The 21,604-nt window shown below is 52.8% G+C and overlaps 1 protein-coding gene across 2 annotated transcripts in view; it reads left to right on the top strand.

Moving 5' to 3' along the window:
• The window catches only part of PAX5 (paired box 5), a 148,396-nt gene that overhangs the window by 5,528 nt on the left and 121,264 nt on the right, over positions 1–21,604 (top strand). For both annotated transcript variants that reach the window (XM_058823652.1, XM_058823650.1), the window contains exons 2-5: positions 1,746–1,911; positions 6,275–6,472; positions 11,381–11,445; positions 13,378–13,506. In XM_058823652.1, the coding sequence (XP_058679635.1) occupies positions 1,746–1,911; positions 6,275–6,472; positions 11,381–11,445; positions 13,378–13,506 (558 nt within the window). The remainder of the gene's footprint in view (positions 1–1,745; positions 1,912–6,274; positions 6,473–11,380; positions 11,446–13,377; positions 13,507–21,604) is intronic.

Here is a 21,604-nt window from a genome sequence, read left to right as displayed (position 1 = left end):
TCCTTCCTTCCTTCCTTCCTTCCTTCCTTCCTTCCTTCCTTCCTTCCTTCCTTCCTTCCTTCCTTCCTTCCTTCCTTCCTTCCTTCCTTCCTTCCTTCCTTCCTTCCTTCCTTCCTTCCTTCCTTCCTTCCTTCCTTCCTTCCTTCCTTCCTTCCTTCCTTTCCTTCCTTCCTTTCCTTCCTTCCTTTCTTTCCTTCCTTTCCTTCCTTTCCTTCCTTCCTCTCTTTCCTCTCCCCCCTTGCCGGACCACCGCCACTCCAGGACCTTCCCACTCAACCTGTGCGCGATTCCTCGCACTCAGAGCCCTGCGGGGCGGAGGTCTCGTTGCGGGCAGGTCGCGTTGGCCTCGGCGGCCGCGGAGCTGTCTCACCGAGTCTCGGTGTCCCGGGCGCGCAGCGGGGCAGGCTCCCAGCGCGGCTGTGCGCTCCCGGGCGCGCAGCGAGGCCGCGGGCACAGTCCGCCTCTCCCGCTCCGCTGAGCGCACAGCCGGCTCCGGTCTGCTCGCCACAGCCCTGAACATCGCCTGTTTCATGCGGGTTCATTACGTGCCCTTACAATGGTAAAAGGTGCTTGCGAAGTTTGACGGCAGTTTGTCAATAGTGAAGTGACAAGGTTAAAATAAAAATAGTGCTGTATAAATTGTTTTTAAACACTGAGGCGTTTGGCTTGCGAGCTTAGTCAGTAGACTTCCGATCCTGCTTAAACAGAGACATTTTCTGTATTACTTTTGTTCCAGAATTGGCATCTGTACTATGTCTATGGCTTGTTTTTAGCTTCTCTATCCCTCTGTAATATAAGTAGTCGGATGAATAACAACATAAGGGTTAATTATATTACCTTCTGGTACGGGGGATTAATGTGTCTTCATGGGGTTGACACAGCTTCGCTGCTATTCCTCCAAGTGGGTCCTGGATCCCATCAGATATATAATTCACTTTTTTAAACGTGAACAGTGAAAATCTGCTCAAAAAGGAGTCATACGCTGGGCTTGCCCAAGTGTTCATGTTTTATTTGTGGGGTCACAGCATTAGCCAAGAGAGCAGAATCTTTCTTTCTTTCTTTCTTTCTTTCTTTCTTTCTTTCTTTCTTTCTTTCTTTCTTTCTTTCTTTCTTTCTTTCTTTCTTTCTTTCTTTCTTTCTTTCTTTCTTTCTTTCTTTCTTTCTTTCTTTCTTTCTTTCTTTCTTTCTTGTCTTTCTTTCTTTCTGTCTTTCTTTCTGTCTGTCTTTCTGTCTTTCTTTCTTTCTTTCTGTCTTTCTTTCTGTCTGTCTTTCTGTCTTTCTTTCTTTCTTTCTTTCTTTCTTTCTTTCTGTCTGTCTTTCTGTCTTTCTTTCTGTCTTTCTATCTCTCTGCCTCTCCTCCTTCTCTCCCTTTTTTTCTCTTTCTCTCTCTCTTTTCCCCTTCCCCCACCTGATTAATTCAAGGCATCTGGGGAAAGCCAAAACCGAAACACGGCGTGTTTAATTTCAGGTGTCTCTCTGTGCTTAGGCAGAGGCAGTACGTGGGCTGAGGGAGCCCCAGCCCCATTTGCGGCTCCGAGGAGCCTCCGCTGCCCGGGCCGGCTCCGGGCGGCACCGAGCGCTGCCCCGTGCCCGCTCCATTGCGGCGCCGAGGGCACCTGCGCGCTGCTGCGGGGAAACCGGGCCGGTTCTGGGGAGGCGGCTCGGGGGAGGCTCTGCCCTGCCGGGACTGCCGGAACTCTCTCACCGCTTTTGTCCTGCCCTTCTCCCCTGCCCGTGTGTTGCAGGACACGGAGGCGTGAATCAGCTGGGGGGTGTTTTTGTGAACGGCCGCCCTCTCCCCGACGTCGTTCGCCAAAGGATCGTGGAGCTCGCCCACCAAGGGGTCCGGCCGTGTGACATCTCCCGGCAGCTCCGCGTCAGCCACGGCTGTGTCAGCAAAATCCTCGGCAGGTAAAGGGGACGGCGAATCCGCCCGCGTCTGTCACAAGTGTCGGGGCCAGCCCCAGGGCCAGGGGCTGCAAACAAACGGGGAGGGGAGCGACTTCCCGAGGAGTCGTGTTTCGTGTGTCTGATCTGCAAAGAAACAGCCAATATCCGTGGGTCTTGTTAGCCCCTGTTACAGCTTCTAATCCTGACGCAAAGTGCAGAACGCCATGAGTATTTGCTGTATATATATATAGATATAGATATACACAGCGTATATCCTGCACCTGTCTGCTCTGAACAGGAAGGGAAATCTGGGAGTAATATTCAGCAAAATGTGAAGAAAAAGTAGAAGTTGTGGAAATTACTTGTTTTGCTTCCTGAGTAGAACTCCTTTTAAACAATGTTATCATGATATATTTCATCAGTGTTACGGCACGTGGGTTCATGCAAGCTATTCTGCAATCTATCCCGCTGTTTATAGTCAAACATATTTTTCCAGTCTTCTACTGGATTAAGGGAGAGCTGAACACCATGAGTAACTAGTAACCCTCTTAAAGGTATTTTGGCTACTTTGGGAGTAGCTCTCTGTTTGGCCGAAAGCTGCTCCAAACACTATGGCAACAGAATATTAAACTCTGAATTAATATTATTTCCTGATGCTGCTTAAAATGTGGCATAAATTCAGCTAAAAAATGTCAAGCTTGCTTTTTCCCTTTTTGATTTCTTAAACTTCTGTGCAAACCTAAACTTAATTTGTGTAAATTACCATTTTTAAATGGTTTTGAACCCCAGGTATTCTTACGGACTTGGGCAACTTATATTAAGGTTTTTTTTTGGTTTTTTTTAAGTCTTTTTCTTTATGATCTGGAAAAGTTATTATTGAGTTGTTTGTTGTGATTTCACAGTTAATTTCATTAATTAGCATTTTACTATTTTTATTTGAAATTGTTTTGCAGTTCCTTACAAACATAGCATAGCTGCAAAGACAATTGAAGGTATTTAATTTAGAGCAGCACACAGGGGATGTGTTGGTCGATCAGTGCCCGTGTCAGTGTCCAGGTCTGTCAGGATCACGGGTCCCAGTTTTGCACAGTTTTGTTGCTGTTCTCCCCACAAGCCTCTCACTCTGCCTGCCCCGGCTGGCGAGCAGCAGCTCCAGTGCTGGGGCTGCCCTCGGTGCTCCTGCTTCCCCTCTCCTCCCTCCTCGCAGGGATGCGCCTTCCCTGCAGCCTACGTGCGCTTCTGGGCTTTGGGAACACAAACGCCTTGAGCTGGTGTAGGGAGGAGAGCTTCCCATGGGCTTTGTGCTGCCCACCACGGGCTGTTTCACTCAGCTACAGCTCCTGCTCCTGCCTGGCTGCTGTGGTTTGGCTGGTGGTGCTCACTGTTGCACTGGAGCTGCCACCAATCCCATCAAACTAACACACAGCTTGGAAACAGGCAATGTATTCATCCACCAGGCAGAAGTCGGATGGTTTTACTCCTGGCAGTTAGGTCTGCTGTTAGATATATTTGCACTATGGAGCTCAGAGTGAGGTTCCAGAGCTCTGTCATTAAAGTTGTCAGCAATAAATTGGAATTTCATAGCTCATTATTTTCTTAACTAATAATTACAGTGGGTAAAATGTCTCTGTAATTGCATCTCTGCATGTGTATGTTTTCTTGCATGTGTGCATGTATGTGAAAAGTGGGAATCCTTAAGATAGATCCTTGCGTTTGGAATTTTATTATCGGAATTTTTCAGTACTAGATGCAGTTTAAAAAATCCATCCAGAAGCAGGTAACCAGCTGTTGCAGGGCAAGTGAAGCCCTTAACCCTCAGAGGAGGGTGCTGTGGTGGTGCCCACCCTACACCTGCCTTTGCAGCTCTCTGGAGCAAAAGGCCCTGACCTGGTGCACATGGAACAGTGCTGGCTGCAGCAACCCCTGCCCTTAAAATGAGGATGGGAGTCAGAAATGCTGGAGCCATGCACCCTGCAGGCTTTGTGACTGTGCAGTTTAGTGCAGTACAACACGACTACGCCCAGATCCATTGCCGGGGAGAGGAGGGGGATGCCTGCGACACAGGGCAGGGTGAGCACTGTCCCCACGTGTCCCCAGCGTGGTGCAGGGAGGGATGTGGGCTCAATCCTGCGCCTCCCTTCGGGTGAGTGCACCTTCCTGGGGCTCCCCCGTGCCTGGGCCGAGCCATGAGAGCGGGCAGGCGGGCAGAGCCCCAAGGCTCACAGAGGGCAGGGCTGGCTGCTCTGAGCCCCCCAGTGACCCACCACAGCTGCAGCACTGCGTGGCAGGGCCCTCTCTGGCTCTCCTGCGTGGCCCAGCCATGAGAAAGCCGTGGCTGGTCTGCACAGGCACAGCACCCTGTCCTGTTGGGAGTGCTCCTCTTGGCCAGGCTGCCCTGGACTGCAGGGCGCTGGCCCTGGGCTCTGTCGCAAGAAAGTGCTAAGAAACATTTGTGAAATCCACAATTTTGACTAGATCTCAGAAAATTGTGAGTTGCTGTCTGGTAGCATCTGTAGTGTTGCCTGGCTGCATTCTACATCCTCCTCAAAAAAGCAGTGCCAGCAACCTCAGCCTCAAGGTTTTGAGGGAAGAGGTGCAAGCTTTTAGAAGGTTTATGGGCCATGTTTGCCATTATTTTGTCATGTCCTCATGGAAGTGCAAGGGGAGCTAAATTTTCCCCCTCTGCCTTAAAGCTCACAGCATTTAGGGGCAGAAGGAGGGTTAGTCCATCTCTAACACTCAACACTTGCCATTATTGATATTGCATGAATGGCCCATGGAGACTGGTGTTCAACATTTGCACACAAAGTGTCTGAGAACACATGTGAGCAATTTGGTGTGAGTCTCTTAAGAGGAGCTTTAGGCCCTGCACACAGAGCTCTCCCAGAAACACTGAGAACAGGTAGCCAGGCAAAAATTTGATGAACATGATTGCATGTTTCAGGGAGGCAGGGAGGCAGACTTTGGCTGTGCAGACTGTTTGTGCTCTGCTCAGGCTCAAAAGATGGGAGAATTTTTTTTTTTTTTTTTTTGTATAATGGTTGTGTCAGACAGTTGCAGGGAAAATACATAAATAAGGATTCTTATCTTCCAGCTTGTGAGTTTTTCCTGAGGTAGGAATGGGGGCACAGGGCAGTGATCAGTGGTGACTGAGCTGCTGCAGGCGCAGCTCGGTGGGCACCTGGTGGGTGAGAGGCTGCTCCGTGTGAAAGGGGGCGCAGGATTAGGGCAGCTGGGGTGGCAGCTTATTGTTGGGGTTTATTTTTCACTCGGTCATGTGAAAATTCACAAGATGCAAATAAATTGAGGGCTGTGAGAGAGCTCCTGTGTGGAATGCCCTGACTGCAGCACGGAGGAGCAGAGTCTCACTCTGGGCTCCGTTCTGGCCCTTGGCACGCGAGGTGTGACTGCTGCTCCTCACAGCGTGGGCAAGACTGCACTAAAGGGGGACACTGGCAGGGCCCCTGGATCCCAGCTGCCAGGTGTTATGGCAAAGCTACCAAAAGCTGCTGATCTTGCGTGATGTACATGTGGAAAACCGGTCAGATTTATATTGCTTTGGGGATCTCATTCTTCACCTTTTCTGGGTGGAGAGGGGTGGTACCAGAAAGGTGGTACCTTTTGTGGCATCAGCAGAGCTGCTGGTAGTGGGGAAGATGCTGCACCCGAGGAAGGGCTGGTCACAGAAACCAACCCTGCCTCAGCTGGACCCCTCTGCAGCGTGAGCAGCTCCCTTTCCCTCAAAATTTGTTATTGAAACTACTGAAAACATAATGATGAAAAGAATACATTTTGAAAAATATGAACGATTAAAACCATAATATGCATATTGAAATCGTATATGAACGATTAAAACCATAATATGCATATTGAAATCGTAAAATAGGAAAAAGATATCCTGGTGTATTTATTCCAGAGGTGCAAATAAAATATAACATCTAGCCTTCATTTCACTTTGAATCATAACAAACTGTAGATATTAATGACAGCATTTCTGTAAAAACAGTAATTTGCTACAAAAGAGTCCACTGCAAAAAGTGGTCTTTGGTGTGATTTGTTTCTATTATTGCCAGCACTGCTGATTAATAACACACATTTTCAGTTAATTTTGGATCTCAGCATGCCCTTTAATCTTGCGTTGTTTCTTTTGTCTTGCTATTACAGAAAAATATATATTGTATCCTGAGGCCAAATTCCAATTACTATAAGTTAATCTATTAGGTGATAAAGAACCACACGGGCAGGAAATGTGTATGTGAAAGTGAAGATGTATCTCAGGATTTGCTGGGGTTTGGTTACCTTGAGATGATGTTCTCTATAAATCTCAGAGCATGTTCTCTGTCTGTGTGTGATAACCAAAGCTTTGTTTTGGATGTTGTCCCAGGTATTATGAAACCGGGAGTATTAAGCCTGGAGTGATTGGAGGATCAAAACCAAAGGTCGCCACACCCAAAGTCGTTGAAAAAATTGCAGAGTACAAACGCCAAAATCCCACCATGTTTGCCTGGGAGATCAGGGACAGACTCCTTGCTGAGCGAGTGTGTGACAACGACACCGTGCCCAGTGTCAGCTCCATCAACAGGTAAAGCTGGTGGCTCTGGGGTGGGATGCTCCGTGTCACCATGGCTTTGTCTTTGATAGCACTGGGGGTTTGGGGCTGTTTGTAAGAAAAGCAGCCTCACCTGTTTGCCCAGGGCACTTGGGCCTGGGAGCAGCTTAGGCTGACCTGAGTGCTGAAGCACCACGGGTGAGGAGGGTTTCCTAGGAGTGGGCAGGTTCTTCTGCCAGCCTTGGCTTCTTTTCCCTGCTTTCCCCTGTTTGTGAGTCCGAGTACCTTGCTGGGAATGACCCTATGTGTTTGCAGCAGAGCAAAGCCCCTGCTCTGCTCTGCTCTGTGGGGTGAGGGTCCGGTGGGACAGGCCTTGCCCAGGGGGGAAGATCAGATGGCCATTGAGTAGGGTGGCAGTCATCTGGGTAAGAAAGAGACCCAAGGCATGGGGCTGAGGTTCCATTTTGTCACCTGACACCCGATTGGTGACATTGGCCCAGGCCTGTGTTCAGTGTGAATATCAATGGGGGAATTCGGTTGGTAGTGTCTGAGGGCCTCCACTGTCTGCTTTTTGCCTTGGAGAACTTGAGTGGCCTGGAATTGCTTTTGTGAAAATGCAGGGGAATCTCATTTGGAGACGGAGTCCCGCGTTTGGGTGCTTTGCCATGGCTTTGCAAGTCAGGGCTGGGCTCATGGAAGGCCTGGTTTTAGGGGCTCTGACCTGCTGCCTTGTCCATTACACCTTCTGCGGCCACGGTTTCCCCCTGAGTCAAGCGATGCATAAGGCTGGAAAAACCCAGTAAAATACCACGTGGCATCTCCAGCCCTGCCAGAGCAACAGTGAGAGATGAATACTTGAGCAGCAGAGCTTTTGGGCACCCACGGCCCTTGCAAGCAGGGTTTGTTAATTTTCACTCTGTTCTGGGCTTCCTCCTCACCACGCCGGTGAGGTGATTTTCACTTGTGCAACTGCATGCAAATTCTTTGAATGCAGCTCGCTATAAAATCTCTCATTTGCGTCCAGACGTGAAATAAATTGATGCAATATTCCTTTATTGGCTATCCCAACCTGATTTGCATTCATGGAGTTGCCGCTTGAGTAGCCGGAGTGGCTTCCCCAGCGTTGGGGGAAAGTGCAGCCTCTGCCCTGATGGGCTGAGTGTCGAGTCATGGGTTGGTGGAATTGAAAGAAAAAATGGGTCAGTTCATGTGCAGCCTTGCTGGCTCCAGAGCACCATGCAGTAACTCTGTGGGCATGGTGTCTTTAAAGAGAGTTTGAGAAATATTACAGACATTAGGAAAACCAAAGGAAAATATCAAATACCTAAGGAAAAGCTCTGCTTCCGCTAACATCAACGAGTCATGAGAGAAGCATGGCTGTTACAAGCAGTCTTCTGCTTGTGTAGGAGGATGTCACATGTCCTCCAAAAAACTACCGAAAAGGCAGTCATAGCTCTAGCTAAAAGGGAGATTTAGGTAGCTTCCAGTCATATTTTGAGCCAGTTTCTGTGTTCCTCTTGCTGTGTCCTTGTATGCTTCCACACTCATAATGCCCACACCGCTGCTGCCCTTGTTCAGAAACCCAGTTCATAATCTGTCACCAAGTTTTGGCTGTAAATCTAATTCTTTCTCATCTGCTTGTGACTCTGGCTAAGATCTTCTCCTTTCCTCAAAGGTTTGCAATCCCTTTTAAGAAATGCATGCAATCTGTTTGAGTCAATCTGTTTACCCAGAGAATTGTTTTTGCCAGCTTAGGAGCTCACTGTGAAAACCCAGACTGAGCAATAATGTGACAAAGAACCTGGAATTCACATCAAAACATTTGGCTTTAATGCTAAATCCTACAGTTTCATCAGTCTGTGGGGTTTATCCTCACATTTAACACTGAGTGTGTACTTTGGGGCTTTGCTGGAGGGAAAGGATGCAGCCCCTGCCCCAGTACCCTTGTTCACCACTGAGGTACCAATGAGGGGCTGCCTGGTCAGCACAAACCCAAGCCTTGCTCTCGCTCAGTGGTTCCTGCCCTGCTGCAGCTGGGTTTCTGCATGGGGAGGACAGAGGCCCTGAGCTGGCTCCCTGTTCTCTGTGCCCACGGTGTGGAAGTGTTCTTTGTCCCTGTCCCCACGGTGCCAGGTGTGTGCTCTCTGTCCAAGTGTTCTTTGTCCCTGTCCCCATGGTGCCAGGTGTGCTCTCTGTCCCTGTCCCCACAGTGCCAGGTGTGCTCTCTGTCCCTGTCCCCACGGTGTGGAAGTGTTCTTTGTCCCTGTCCCCACAGTGCCAGGTGTGTTCTCTGTCCCTGTCCCCACAGTGCCAGGTGTGTGCTCTCTGTCCCTGTCCCCACGGTGCCAGGTGTCCTCTCTGTCCCTGTCCCCACGGTGCCAGGTGTCCTCTCTGTCCCTGTCCCCACGGTGTCAGGGCTCCATTGTTCCCTCCCATGGTGCTGATGCTGCTCCTGTGGAGCATTGGGGTTTATGGGGATGGACTCCTGCAGCTCATCCCTCCTATTGAGGGGGCCTTCCAGCAGACAAATCTGAGCTGCTGCCTCCATGTAAGAGTGAATAATAATAATAATTATTAATTAATAACATTAATTTTAATAATAGGTCACTCTTCAATAGCAGAAGCAAGTCTGTGCGGTTAAGACTTAATTAATCATTGTGATTAGCTTTGCTCAAATCAGCTGAGAGCTGTCCAGCAGCTTTCAAGTGCTCCAGTCTCCATTCCTGCAGGGATAAAGATGTTTACGTGTCAGAAGGCCCTGGACACCCTTTCTTCACCATGGCAGCCGTGTTCAGTGGGCCGCTGGACCCTGCAGGGTCTGTCTCTTCGGTGTGCTCCTGCCCCTCTCACTGGGCTGGCGGCTCTGGGTGCGTGGCTGACACCATCCCCTGGCTGTGCCTGACACCCAGCAGCTCCGCTCTGGGGCTGGCAGCTGGGAGATGCCTTGTGGACAGACCAGACCTCTGCAGCCTCCATCAGACTCCTCCAAGGATGGGAGGGGAAGGGGAAGGCAGTGCATCCTTCCCTGGGGTGGAGCTGGGTGTCCCTGGGCCTGCTTATGGGGGGCTCCTCTCCTCTCCTCTCCTCTCCTCTCCTCTCCTCTCCTCTCCTCTCCTCTCCTCTCCTCTCCTCTCCTCTCCTCTCCTCTCCTCTCCTCTCCTCTCCTCTCCTCTCCTCTCCTCTCCTCTCCTCTCCTCTCCTCTCCTCTCCTCTCCTCTCCTCTCCTCTCCTCTCCTCTCCTCTCCTCTCCTCTCCTCTCCTCTCCTCTCCTCTCCTCTCCTCTCCTCTCCTCTCCTCTCCTCTCCTCTCCTCTCCTCTCCTCTCCTCTCCTCTCCTCTCCTCTCCTCTCCTCTCCTCTCCTCTCCTCTCCTCTCCTCTCCTCTCCTCTCCTCTCCTCTCCTCTCCTCTCCTCTCCTCTCCTCTCCTCTCCTCTCCTCTCCTCTCCTCTCCTCTCCTCTCCTCTCCTCTCCTCTCCTCTCCTCTCCTCTCCTCTCCTCTCCTCTCCTCTCCTCTCCTCTCCTCTCCTCTCCTCTCCTCTCCTCTCCTCTCCTCTCCTCTCCTCTCCTCTCCTCTCCTCTCCTCTCCTCTCCTCTCCTCTCCTCTCCTCTCCTCTCCTCTCCTCTCCTCTCCTCTCCTCTCCTCTCCTCTCCTCTCCTCTCCTCTCCTCTCCTCTCCTCTCCTCTCCTCTCCTCTCCTCTCCTCTCCTCTCCTCTCCTCTCCTCTCCTCTCCTCTCCTCTCCTCTCCTCTCCTCTCCTCTCCTCTCCTCTCCTCTCCTCTCCTCTCCTCTCCTCTCCTCTCCTCTCCTCTCCTCTCCTCTCCTCTCCTCTCCTCTCCTCTCCTCTCCTCTCCTCTCCTCTCCTCTCCTCTCCTCTCCTCTCCTCTCCTCTCCTCTCCTCTCCTCTCCTCTCCTCTCCTCTCCTCTCCTCTCCTCTCCTCTCCTCTCCTCTCCTCTCCTCTCCTCTCCTCTCCTCTCCTCTCCTCTCCTCTCCTCTCCTCTCCTCTCCTCTCCTCTCCTCTCCTCTCCTCTCCTCTCCTCTCCTCTCCTCTCCTCTCCTCTCCTCTCCTCTCCTCTCCTCTCCTCTCCTCTCCTCTCCTCTCCTCTCCTCTCCTCTCCTCTCCTCTCCTCTCCTCTCCTCTCCTCTCCTCTCCTCTCCTCTCCTCTCCTCTCCTCTCCTCTCCTCTCCTCTCCTCTCCTCTCCTCTCCTCTCCTCTCCTCTCCTCTCCTCTCCTCTCCTCTCCTCTCCTCTCCTCTCCTCTCCTCTCCTCTCCTCTCCTCTCCTCTCCTCTCCTCTCCTCTCCTCTCCTCTCCTCTCCTCTCCTCTCCTCTCCTCTCCTCTCCTCTCCTCTCCTCTCCTCTCCTCTCCTCTCCTCTCCTCTCCTCTCCTCTCCTCTCCTCTCCTCTCCTCTCCTCTCCTCTCCTCTCCTCGTGTCCCAGGGCTGCAGACCACAGCCGGCTGGGCCTTTGGGCTCAGAAGGTTCTGGCTCCCTGGGGAGGGGGCACTGGCCTGCAGGCTGCCCACACAGAGTGGGTTTCTCTTTCCTGGCAGTGAGGACTGGATGCTCAAAGCCACCAAACACCAGGCTCTGGAGCATGCTGAGAGCCATGCAGGTGCAATCCTGTTTGGTTGCTCTGGGATGACCTTGCTTGAGCAGGGAGGTCGGACAGGTGACCTGCTGTCAACTCTTGTGTCTTCCAACCCAAACCATTCTGTGACTCTGTGGAATGTCACCCTGATGACTCTAACAGCAGGGGCTGGGGACACAAATGTGCCACTGGGTCCACCTGCCAAACTTTGGTCTTTAGCGAGTGGTGAGGGGAACATATGCAGAAAGGCATTTTTTGTGTTGATGTTGGTGTCCTGCACCGAACAAATAGTGTCTAATGCCTCCTGCCATTGCACGGCTAATGCTAAGTGGTCATGTTTCTCCATTACTCACAGGATCATAAGGACCAAGGTGCAGCAGCCACCCAATCAGCAGGTCCCAGCTTCCAGTCACAGCATAGGTAAGGAAAACTTTTTAAAAAATACATTAAAAAATAATAATGGATTACAAATATTCTGAAGAACTTTTAATCATTCTTATGGACAGATAATTCTGCATAAAACACTTCAGCACACGTGCTAATGTGCCTTCTTTGTCATTCTCCAAGGGCTGAACATAGTAAATGAATTTTATAAATACTGCTAAAAGGTTTTGAATTTTACTGATTATTATGATAAATAGCTTTCACCATGAGACAGAAAATTGAAATCTAAACCAAAAAACCCCCACTAATAGGGGTCTATAGAATGTCAGATAATTAAAGTAATAAATCAAGAAAGGGATACTTATTCATAACATTTTCTGCATCATTAGTCAGTAAGTAGTTTTGAATGTGTTTTTTCCATCTATCAACCATCCCTTCCATAGTTCTTTGTGCACTTGCAGTCTTGAGTGAAGAGGTAGCAAAACTTTGTGAAACTTTTAATTCATCCTCAGAGCAGTGATGCTGCAGCCTGAGGGAGGTGATGCTGGTGGGGGGTGACCCAGAGGGGACCCCCAGGCTGCTGAGACCCCTCAGCCCTGCTCGTGGCTGAGTGTCTCTGTGAGGAGGGTGGGTGTTTGTGTGCTGCAATGCAGCAGGGATGCAGGAGGGGCTCGCTCAGGGCTCGGGGCTGCTCTCCTCTTGTCCCTGTTCCGTCAAACCCATCGGGGCACTGGTCAGCCCTTGCTCCCTAGGAAGTGCTGGGGGGCCCTAGTTTCTCTCTGCCTTTGTGTTGTCACCTGTGATACGGTGAGATGCTTGCTGCTTCTCTCTTGGCAAGGGTGTGCTGGCACTGGGAGAAAGGGAGGGGAGGTGCAGAGCAGCCTTTTTCAGCTGCCCTTTTTCAGCTGGTCAGAGGAGTCATGCTGCTGACCCTGTGCCCTTAGACCTTTCTCTCCAGAAAATGCCGACACAATCTTGGGGAAGAAAACCTCCCTTTATCTCACTGTGCTGGCTTAAGTGTTTCTCTTCCTGAAAAAGTCAAGAACAGAGAAGAAGAATCTTTTTTCTCAGGAGTTGATAGAGGGAGCATGGATTCCCGACATGGCTTTGCTCCGTGTGAGTCCTGTCTGGGGATCTTTGGTGTGGTCCCACATGTGTAACCCCCATCCTGTCCTTGGGGTCTGTGGGGACTTCTAGGATGTAGGGACATGGCAAGGCAGGCTCAGCCTGTAAGCTGATGGAGCTGATGGTGGTGCTCCCTCCTCTGCCTGTTCCTGTGAAGCCATGGACACCCACAGCATCACAGGGGCAGTGTTTGCTGTGCAGTCTGGCACATCCACACTGCCCTTGATTGACTGCCCTTGCTGGACACAAACAGGACCCTGTTCTGAGGGCTCTTCCAGAGCAAAAAGGATTTGGGTCATTTTTCTGGGAACCTCAGGGTCTTTCAGCCATCCATCGCTAGGCAGCTACAGGTGTGCAAGGTCTCCGTGGCCAGAGGCCTGTGGTGTGGTCTGACAGGATGCAGAGAGCACAGTGCAGCAGGTGTACGGTGCCCTGCTCTCAGGAGGGTCCTGACCCGGGTACCCTCTGTGCCAGCTCCTCTCTCTGCGTGACTGTGCTCCCAGCAAGCTCTGCCCACCTCGCTGGGCTGCTGTGTCACTGGAGGGCCTCTGCTGTCCCAGGCAATGGGCTTTTGTGTGACATGGGGCGTCTGACTGCTAAGGAAAAGCATCTGCTGTCCCTCAGCACACAGAGCCAGCCCCTTGTGATGGGGCAAGAGCTGGCCGTGCCTCTCCTGCCACCCTGCACTGCTGCGGCATGCTGCTGTGGGGATGGGCATGGCGGGGGTGGGCGAGGGCTCTTCCTGAGCTGCAGGGGCCACGATGGCCAGCTGAGCCCCAGCCCTCCTCCTTCACACCGTGGGGGCCATTGGTGGCTGACTGAGTGCCTGTCCTTGCCTTGCAGCCTCCACGGGATCAGTGACCCAGGTGTCCTCTGTGAGCACGGACTCTGCCGGCTCGTCCTACTCCATCAGCGGGATCCTGGGCATCGCCTCGCCGGGCGCCGAGAGCAGCAAGCGCAAGCGGGACGAAGGTAGCGGGGCTGGCTCTGGGAAGGGCGGTGCTCGGCACGGCGCTGGGCACTGGGGGCTGGGGGTGTGCTCTGCGCAGCCCCTTGGCGCGTGCCACGGTCACGGACGGGCCAGGGCCCGTCCCAGTGCTGCCTCCAGTGCTGACGGCCCAATGGCCGCATGCAGGACCTTCTCCCGGTGCTATGGAAAGCTATGGCAGTGTGTCAGTTTGGAGCCAGGCCTTCCTCCACACCGTGGAACTTTTCCCTCCTGCCAGCAAACAGGGGAAGAGACACAGTTGTGCTGACTCTGTGGCCACCTGAATTAGGAAATATCTGCAAAGTGACAGAAAATTAACTGCATGGACATCTGCTGTGCTGCTTCTCCCAGGACTTGCTTCACCAGGGACATTTGTCAGTCTTGAAGGGTAGGAGTAAGCACAGTCCAGCTGGGGTTGGATATTGCTGATATACTCCTCAGATCCACAGGGTGTTTTGTTCTGCATCCCGCTGAAAACAATGTTTTGGACAGAAAGACACCAGAGGTGGAGTGGAAGGTACAAGAGGAGAAATTCTCTGCTGGTGTCTTTTTTAAGTACCTTTAGTTTAAGGCATTACTTTCATTTTGGAAGAACCTACATAGAGAAACTGAGGCCATGGCTGTGGACACAATTTGTATAGCAGAGGGGACGCCAGAACTGCAGTGGGGCTTTTTCAGCTGAGGATGCAGAGGGCATGTGAGGAGGGGTGACTGCCTTTCCTGCTGAATCAGCCCCCTGCCTCTTGCTGAGGAGCATCCACGTTCCCCAGCTCCTGCTGCTGGTGCAGGTCCAGCAGTGCCCTGCAAGCAGAGCAGGTGCAGATCCCCGTGCTGCCCAAACCCTGCTGGAGGCAGGGAGGGGTGGTGGGGGTAGGCTGGAGCTGCAGGGGCACCCCCAACCCACCCCATCCCCTGGGGGACACACAGCTGAAATCAGCAGCCGGGTGCCTGAGCTGTGCAAACAGGGTCAGTGCCAGTGCATCCTTTGGTGGAAACACATGGTCAGGTTGCAGAGTAGACCCAGATTTACTGAACTGGGAGAAAAACTGCAAGAGGCTGGGGGGTCAATGTCAGCCACATGGGAACTAATTTGATGGTGGAAGTATAAAGCTCTTTGTGCTCAGGTTCCTGCTAAATATTCCATTGTTACTTAACTCTGTGATTATACACATGCCTTTTTTTTTTTTTTTTCCAAATCCAGGTTATAAATGCATAGTTAAATGTATGCATTAAAGCAGGTAGGGTAGAAGTTTTATGTTTTATCAGCCAGGTCAGGACACAGGCTGTCTCTACTGATACCACATGGCTCCTCTGCCACTGAGACATTTTTTGGGTGTCTGTCAGAAGACACTGCTTTAACTGCAGAGAAAAGGATTAAGTGTTTTGTTGGAAAGCAAAAGCAGTTCCAGAAGGAGAGCTGAGAACCTTCTCAGCTTTTCTCAGCTCATGTTCAGAAATGTGCATGTGATTGCTGAAGCAACCCCCCTCAGTTTGGCAGGATGAGTCATGGGGTTTGAGCTCTTGGGCTGGACAATAATGCTGTCCTCAGCAGGCTGCTTAAACTGCTTTTGTAATAGGCTCAGGGCTGCAGGTTTGGAGAGGCACAGTCAGGAACATCTTTGTCTGTTAGAGGGGAGCCCCAGGAGCATCCATAGCACCCTCCTTACTGTCCTGCTTACCACAGGGTCCTTCTGCGTGGGTCTGGGTGGGGGCATGGTGCTCCTGGAGGAGTCCCAAGGCTCTGTGCGTGCCACACTTCCCTCTGATATAAGGAGGAGCATGTCACCCGAGTTTGGCCTGTGTGACGATGTGGGTACCCAGGCGGCAGAGCTAATTTAGCCATTTCCTGGCTTTGGGGGGCTCTGTGTCCTTTGTCTGCAGCTGTGGAAGGTGAGTGCTCTGCCTCCCTGCACACGCTCCTGGAGCCCCTGGCTGTGCAGATGTCCTGGCTGCCCTCGGCCTGGGGCTGAGGTGCGGGGGACTTGCCCTTCCAGCTGCACCCAGCACTTGATATAATTCAGTAATCAGTTTTGTTCTCCTCACTCGTGACATTTTATTAGCAGATGTCACCAGTATTTAACCCAGTGGGAAGCTTGCTGGGTAGCAACAGGGGCAAACCAAATCAGACAGTCTTTATTGGTTTTTATAGCTGAAGGTGTCATTTTTCCCCCCGTTGCAATAGGGACTTGGAGCAGATGTGCCTTGGTGGGGGATCAGTTGCTTTCACTTTTGGTTAAAGGACAGGCTACTGGAGACTGGCATGCGGAGCAGGCTGTCCTGCAGGGAGCCCAGGCAGCTGCTGCAGCCCCAGCAGTGGAGGATGCCAGGCAGCCTCCTTGCTGCCCTGCCTGCCAATTGCCTGCTCAGGGGCACTGGGGCAGGTTTGCCCGGCCCCGCGCCTCAGGGAGGCTCGCAGAGGGGCAGGTGGGCAGCAGGAGCGCACAGAGTGACCGTGGCGGGGGGCCTGCTCTCAGCAGGGTCTGCCTTCAGGGCAGCAGGACCCCTGGTCAGAGCAAGCTGAGTGCTGCATCCAGGGCTGACAGCCAGCCTGTGTGTGGGGCTGGTTTCACTGCACCAGCAGCAGCTGCTCGGGGGAGCAGTGCTGATGTCAGGATGGACGCTTGACGCATCTTGGCAAGTGCTGAGCATCTCCTGTCTGAAAGTTAGAGCTTTCTGAAGTGGGGCTAAACAATCCTTGTCGAGCACTGAGAAAAGAGCAAAAGACACTTCTGTCCACAGGTGGGTGCGTGGGAGACTGGGGTCAGGACCTGTTTTGGGGACAAGAGAGGTTGCTGGGCCATAAGTGCTCTGGGGGATTCACTGAGGATGATGGGGGAAGAAGGGCCAGGCAGAGCCCAACCCTCCTTCTCCCTTCACTGCTCCCTTTGCTAGCCCTGGTCTCCATCCTGCAGAGCTGTGCAGGTGTGGAAGAGGTGTCACAAGGGCTCACGCCCAAGAGCAAGCCTAACTGTGTTTGTGCCATGCCAGCTGAGAGGGATGCTGCAGCAAGAATGCAGGCCTGAGGCATGAGATGTGCTTCTCACCTGGATCTCCTTGTGTGCTGCGCCCGCCTCAGTGGGAGAGTGCCACCTCTCCAGCAAAGGACTCTGGCATCTCAGGGAGCCTGTGCTCTGTGGGAGCCTTGCTGTGCCTGCTGGCTCCTGCCAAGAGGGTTCACGGAGCAAGGGGAGGGTGTGGGGGGGTGCTGGCACCGACATGCTGGGTGCAGTGATGCTGCACCCTGTGCAGAGCCCTCTGCTTGCTGGTGCCAGAGGGCTCGGGCTGCTCAGCCTGGCCATGCGTGGGCACAAATTCTGCCCTCGGTGCAGGCAGCTGCTGTCTGTGCTCTGCTGCAGCTGGGGCTGCTGTCAGGGCTGGCCTGGGGCTGCAGGAAGAATCTTGATCCTGCACTCTTGCAGAGAGATGAGACTGGCCGCTGGTGGGCTTGTGAGCACAGTTGGAGCACTTACAAGAGTTTTTGGCACCTCCTTTGTTTATGCAAAGCACTGTTTCCCACAGGGCAATAATGCCTTTTTGGAGCAATTGCTTCAGGTTGTGTCGGGGTAGGAGTGCCTGACCTGCCAGAAGGATGCTTGTGCTTCACTTCTGACGCAGAAATGTGCAGAAACCTTCAATACCAACAGGTAATAGGGGCAGCAGCTGCATTAACAGCAGCTAAGTCAGTCTGGAATCTGTTTGCATACAGTAGTTTCTCTGGAAGTGCAGGACTCTGTCATGTCCCTAACATTACCTGTATGCTGTTAAAATAGAGACTATCAATGGGCACAAGTGTCCCATGGCCCATCCTGCTGTGGCTAAAATCACAGAATGCCCTGAGCTGAAAGGAACCCACAAGGATCACCAAAGTCCAACTCATGGAAAAAAGAAACACAAACCCAGAATCCCACTCCAGGGCTATCAGTGCCCTGGCACAGTGCTGCAGTGTGCAAGCTGGCACCTTCCAGCCCGTGTCAGGTAATGCAGGGGCTGGCACACAGACCAGCTGGGCTGTGTGCTTCCCTTTTAGAGATGCAGCTGATTCAAAAGGCCCTGTGCAACCATGAGCAAACTGTCCGTGGCCTGGTCTGCCCAAGCTCAGCAGAGCATCCTCAACAAAGTGCCACTCAGGGTGCAAGTGTCTGCTCCTTGCTGCAGGGAAGGTTAGGCAGATTTAGATACATGCAGCCAAGAGCTGCAGGGAATCTAATATTCAGTCTTAACAGGGACTTCCCAGCAGTGGAGGAGTTTGGGGAATTGAAAGCAGTGTGGCAGGAAATCTCCTCTTGTACCAGTTGTTGTGTTTTGTTTCCATTCTCACCAGCTATAGTCCAACATTGCTGTCAGCATCTGGTGTGATGATGTAAGTGCTGGCGCTTTCTTCCCTTGACTGAACTCTTTGAGAAACTCCTTTAATCACAGATATGGTGTGCTCCTAGGTGTTTGGGTCACAGCCTTCTGTCTGAGAGAATAGGGCTCCAAGAGGGGCTGGGACACTAACAGAAATGAGAAGTAAATGAGAAGGATTGCACACGGTGGTGGATTGTACATGAAGGATTACACACAGCATCTGTAAGGCATTGCAGAACCGTCCCATTCTGCAGTCACTGTGTTTTCAGGAAGGGATGCCCTGGGTCAGGCATGTCTGGGTTCCAAGCAGGGCTGGCCAGTGCATGGAAGCTGATGTGGGATATAACACAGGGATATTTCCAATGACACCAGCACCACAGCCGCTGTGGAGATCAGCTGGAGAAGTGCTTGGCAGTGACAAAGGTGGACAAGAGCTCACCAAGTCAGTGACATGTCAGCGACAGAGAGACAGAGAAAAGCAAAGCATACCACTCAGAATGAGTGAGTGTTTCTGTATTTTGTGTCTTTGCTCCATAAGAGGGCCCATGAGCTGTGTTTTCCCAGATGGACAGAAATAAGAAAATACGCTCACAGCTAGGCAGTGGTTTGAAGGGCTGCGAGCACAAATGCCTTGGAGGCTGCCTGCCCACACTCTCAGCATCAGCAGGTGATGGAGTTCAGTGCACAAATTAGCCACTGATGAGGTCCAGTGCTGACATAAGTCCCTATTATTCAGCTCACTTCAGGCAGTGACCAGAGCCTGCTGGTATTGGGGATTGAGGGTATCCTGCCCAGAACTTTCTTGGGGTCTTCTGCACCATGCAAGTGATGTGCAAAGGACTGAACCCTTTGGGAATCTTAACTGCAAGGGAAACAATTAAAGCAGACAAACACTGAAGGGAAAAATGCAGGAGGTTATGGAAGGAAAAAATCACCTGCCAATAGAAACTGCAGGTTTATTACATCAAAAGAGTTAAGTGTCAGTCTGGGCAGTGGTGAGTAGGAAGGACACATGGAGAGAATTCCCTAAGGAATAGAAAGGGGCTGACTAGGCCTCCAGGCTCCCTGGCACACTGGGGAGACGCCTATGTGGAGCACCTGGGATGCAAAATCCCACTGCTGAGTTAGCAATAGCTGAAAAGAGGCAGTGGGAAAATACATAGAAATCAAAAAACTCACTCCGTGCTGCAATCAGGTTAAACAAGTGGAGATGTCCAAGCCCACACAGAGGTGAAAGAGAAAGAAACACCCTCCAGAGTCCTCAGGAAGTGCTGGGGTCCCCTTTAATGACTTCTGGCCCCACTTCAGCAGCACTAACTCACTGGCGCTGCTTTACCCCAAGGAATGAGTCCAGGGTGAGATGAAGCTTGTGGAGGGCAGGAGGTTTTGCAGGGCTGGCAAGTACTGATCTGAATTTCTCCCGCTGATGTAGACTGTCCTTATCGTTCAGGGCTCCATTCCTGGGCTTGCACAGTGGCTTGGGCTATTTGTCCCATTATTTCTTTTTCTCTTCAGAAGAAATGGTTTTCCCTCACCACACCGACACTGACATCATCATTTTAAGTAGGGTTTCATGTGGGCCTTGCTGTTACATTGCAATGATGGCTTCATCTATGCTATATCCAAAGGAATCTGCTTTTGGGGGAAGTTTTATTTATTTTTTTTATATTTCATTGGAAGCTAATTTTTCAGTTCTTGGACATAATTTCTGAGAACCGTTGTAGTTGTCTTTCAGCTTTTGCATTTGCCTTTTGTGTACCTTACATGGTCCATCCTGAATGTGCTGACATGGCAGCAGGCTCTGGCCATGCTGGTGATTTGACACCAGCAGTGATGGTGTCACATGTAGGTGCTTGTGGATATCTGAAGGAGGAGTTTAATTTAAGAATTAAGCCCTTGAGTGTTCCACGACACCCTTGAGTGCATCTGGGGGCTCATTGATGATGGTCCAGCCATCCCAAACATTAGCAGGAGCAGCTCAGCTAGCACAGGATTTCTCCTTGAAATTTCATTCCTCATGAAATTCTAGGGAAGAGAAAAAAAATGTAGGTCAGCTCAGATCTCCACTATAGCAGCATTAAAATAATGTAGCCTCAGTTTCTGAAAAAGTTCTGCACGTCTAGATTCACAGAAATTAAGCAAAAAGCCATTTCAGCCTCCAACTGGAGCTGTTCTGATGTTTGAGGGCAAAGTGTTTGCCAGAATTCTGGGGAGGGAAATTCCAGGCTCTGCCGAGACAGATGATGGAGCATGTGGGCTGAGATCCTCCTCGTGCCACCTTCAGTTCTGCCAGACAGGGGAGCATTCCATGTTCTTCACTGTCAGTGTGAGTCCCAGCCTCCCTGGCAGGCTGGACACGGGGTTTGCCTGAGCTCTGTGCACCCCTGAGCTCTGGGCTCTGGGCACGGGGTGTGCCTGCACCCCTGAGCTCTGGGCACGGGGTGTGCCTGCACCCCTGAGCTCTGGGCACGGGGTGTGCCTGCACCCCTGAGCTCTGGGCACGGGGTGTGCCTGCACCCCTGAGCTCTGGGCACGGGGTGTGCCTGCACCCCTGAGCTCTGGGCTCTGGGCACGGGGTGTGCCTGCACCCCTGAGCTCTGGGCACGGGGTGTGCCTGCACCCCTGAGCTCTGAGCTCTGGGCACGGGGTGTGCCTGCACCCCTGAGCTCTGGGCACGGGGTGTGCCTGCACCCCTGAGCTCTGGGCACGGGGTGTGCCTGCACCCCTGAGCTCTGGGCTCTGGGCATGGGGTGTGCCTGCACCCCTGAGCTCTGGGCTCTGGGCACGGGGTGTGCCTGCACCCCTGAGCTCTGGGCACGGGGTGTGCCTGCACCCCTGAGCTCTGAGCTCTGGGCACGGGGTGTGCCTGCACCCCTGGGCTCTGGGCACGGGGTGTGCCTGCATCCCTGAGCTCTGGGCTCTGGGCACGGGGTGTGCCTGCACCCCTGAGCTCTGAGCTCTGGGCACGGGGTGTGCCTGCACCCCTGAGCTCTGGGCTCTGGGCACGGGGTGTGCCTGCACCCCTGGGCTCTGGGCACGGGGTGTGCCTGCATCCCTGAGCTCTGGGCTCTGGGCACGGGGTGTGCCTGCACCCCTGAGCTCTGGGCTCTGGGCACGGGGTGTGCCTGCATCCCTGAGCTCTGGGCTCTGGGCACGGGGTGTGCCTGCATCCCTGAGCTCTGGGCACGGGGTGTGCCTGCACCCCTGAGCTCTGAGCTCTGGGCACGGGGTGTGCCTGCACCTCTGGGCACGGGGTGTGCCTGCACCCCTGAGCTCTGGGCTCTGGGCACGGGGTGTGCCTGCATCCCTGGGCTCTGGGCACGGGGTGTGCCTGCATCCCTGGGCTCTGGGCACAGGGTGTGCCTGCATCCCTGAGCTCTGGGCTCTGGGCACGGGGTGTGCCTGCATCCCTGGGCTCTGGGCACGGGGTGTGCCTGCACCCCTGAGCTCTGGGCACGGGGTGTGCCTGCACCCCTGAGCTCTGGGCACGGGGTGTGCCTGCATCCCTGAGCTCTGGGCTCTGGGCACGGGGTGTGCCTGCATCCCTGGGCTCTGGGCACAGGGTGTGCCTGCATCCCTGAGCTTGGGGCTCTGCTGCCAGCTCACGGCCTCTGTGGGAGCCCAGTGCACATGGCCACAGCTGGCTAGAGGGCAGTGCCTGGTGGGCAGCTGTTTGCAGGTGGGGCTGTCCCCATGCCTCCTGTCTGAGGGGTTTGAGGGATGAGCTGGTGCTGT

The sequence above is a fragment of the Ammospiza caudacuta genome, chromosome Z, assembly GCF_027887145.1.
Source record: "Ammospiza caudacuta isolate bAmmCau1 chromosome Z, bAmmCau1.pri, whole genome shotgun sequence".
NCBI lineage: Eukaryota > Metazoa > Chordata > Aves > Passeriformes > Passerellidae > Ammospiza > Ammospiza caudacuta.
This window is presented reverse-complemented; position numbering and strand designations above follow the sequence as displayed.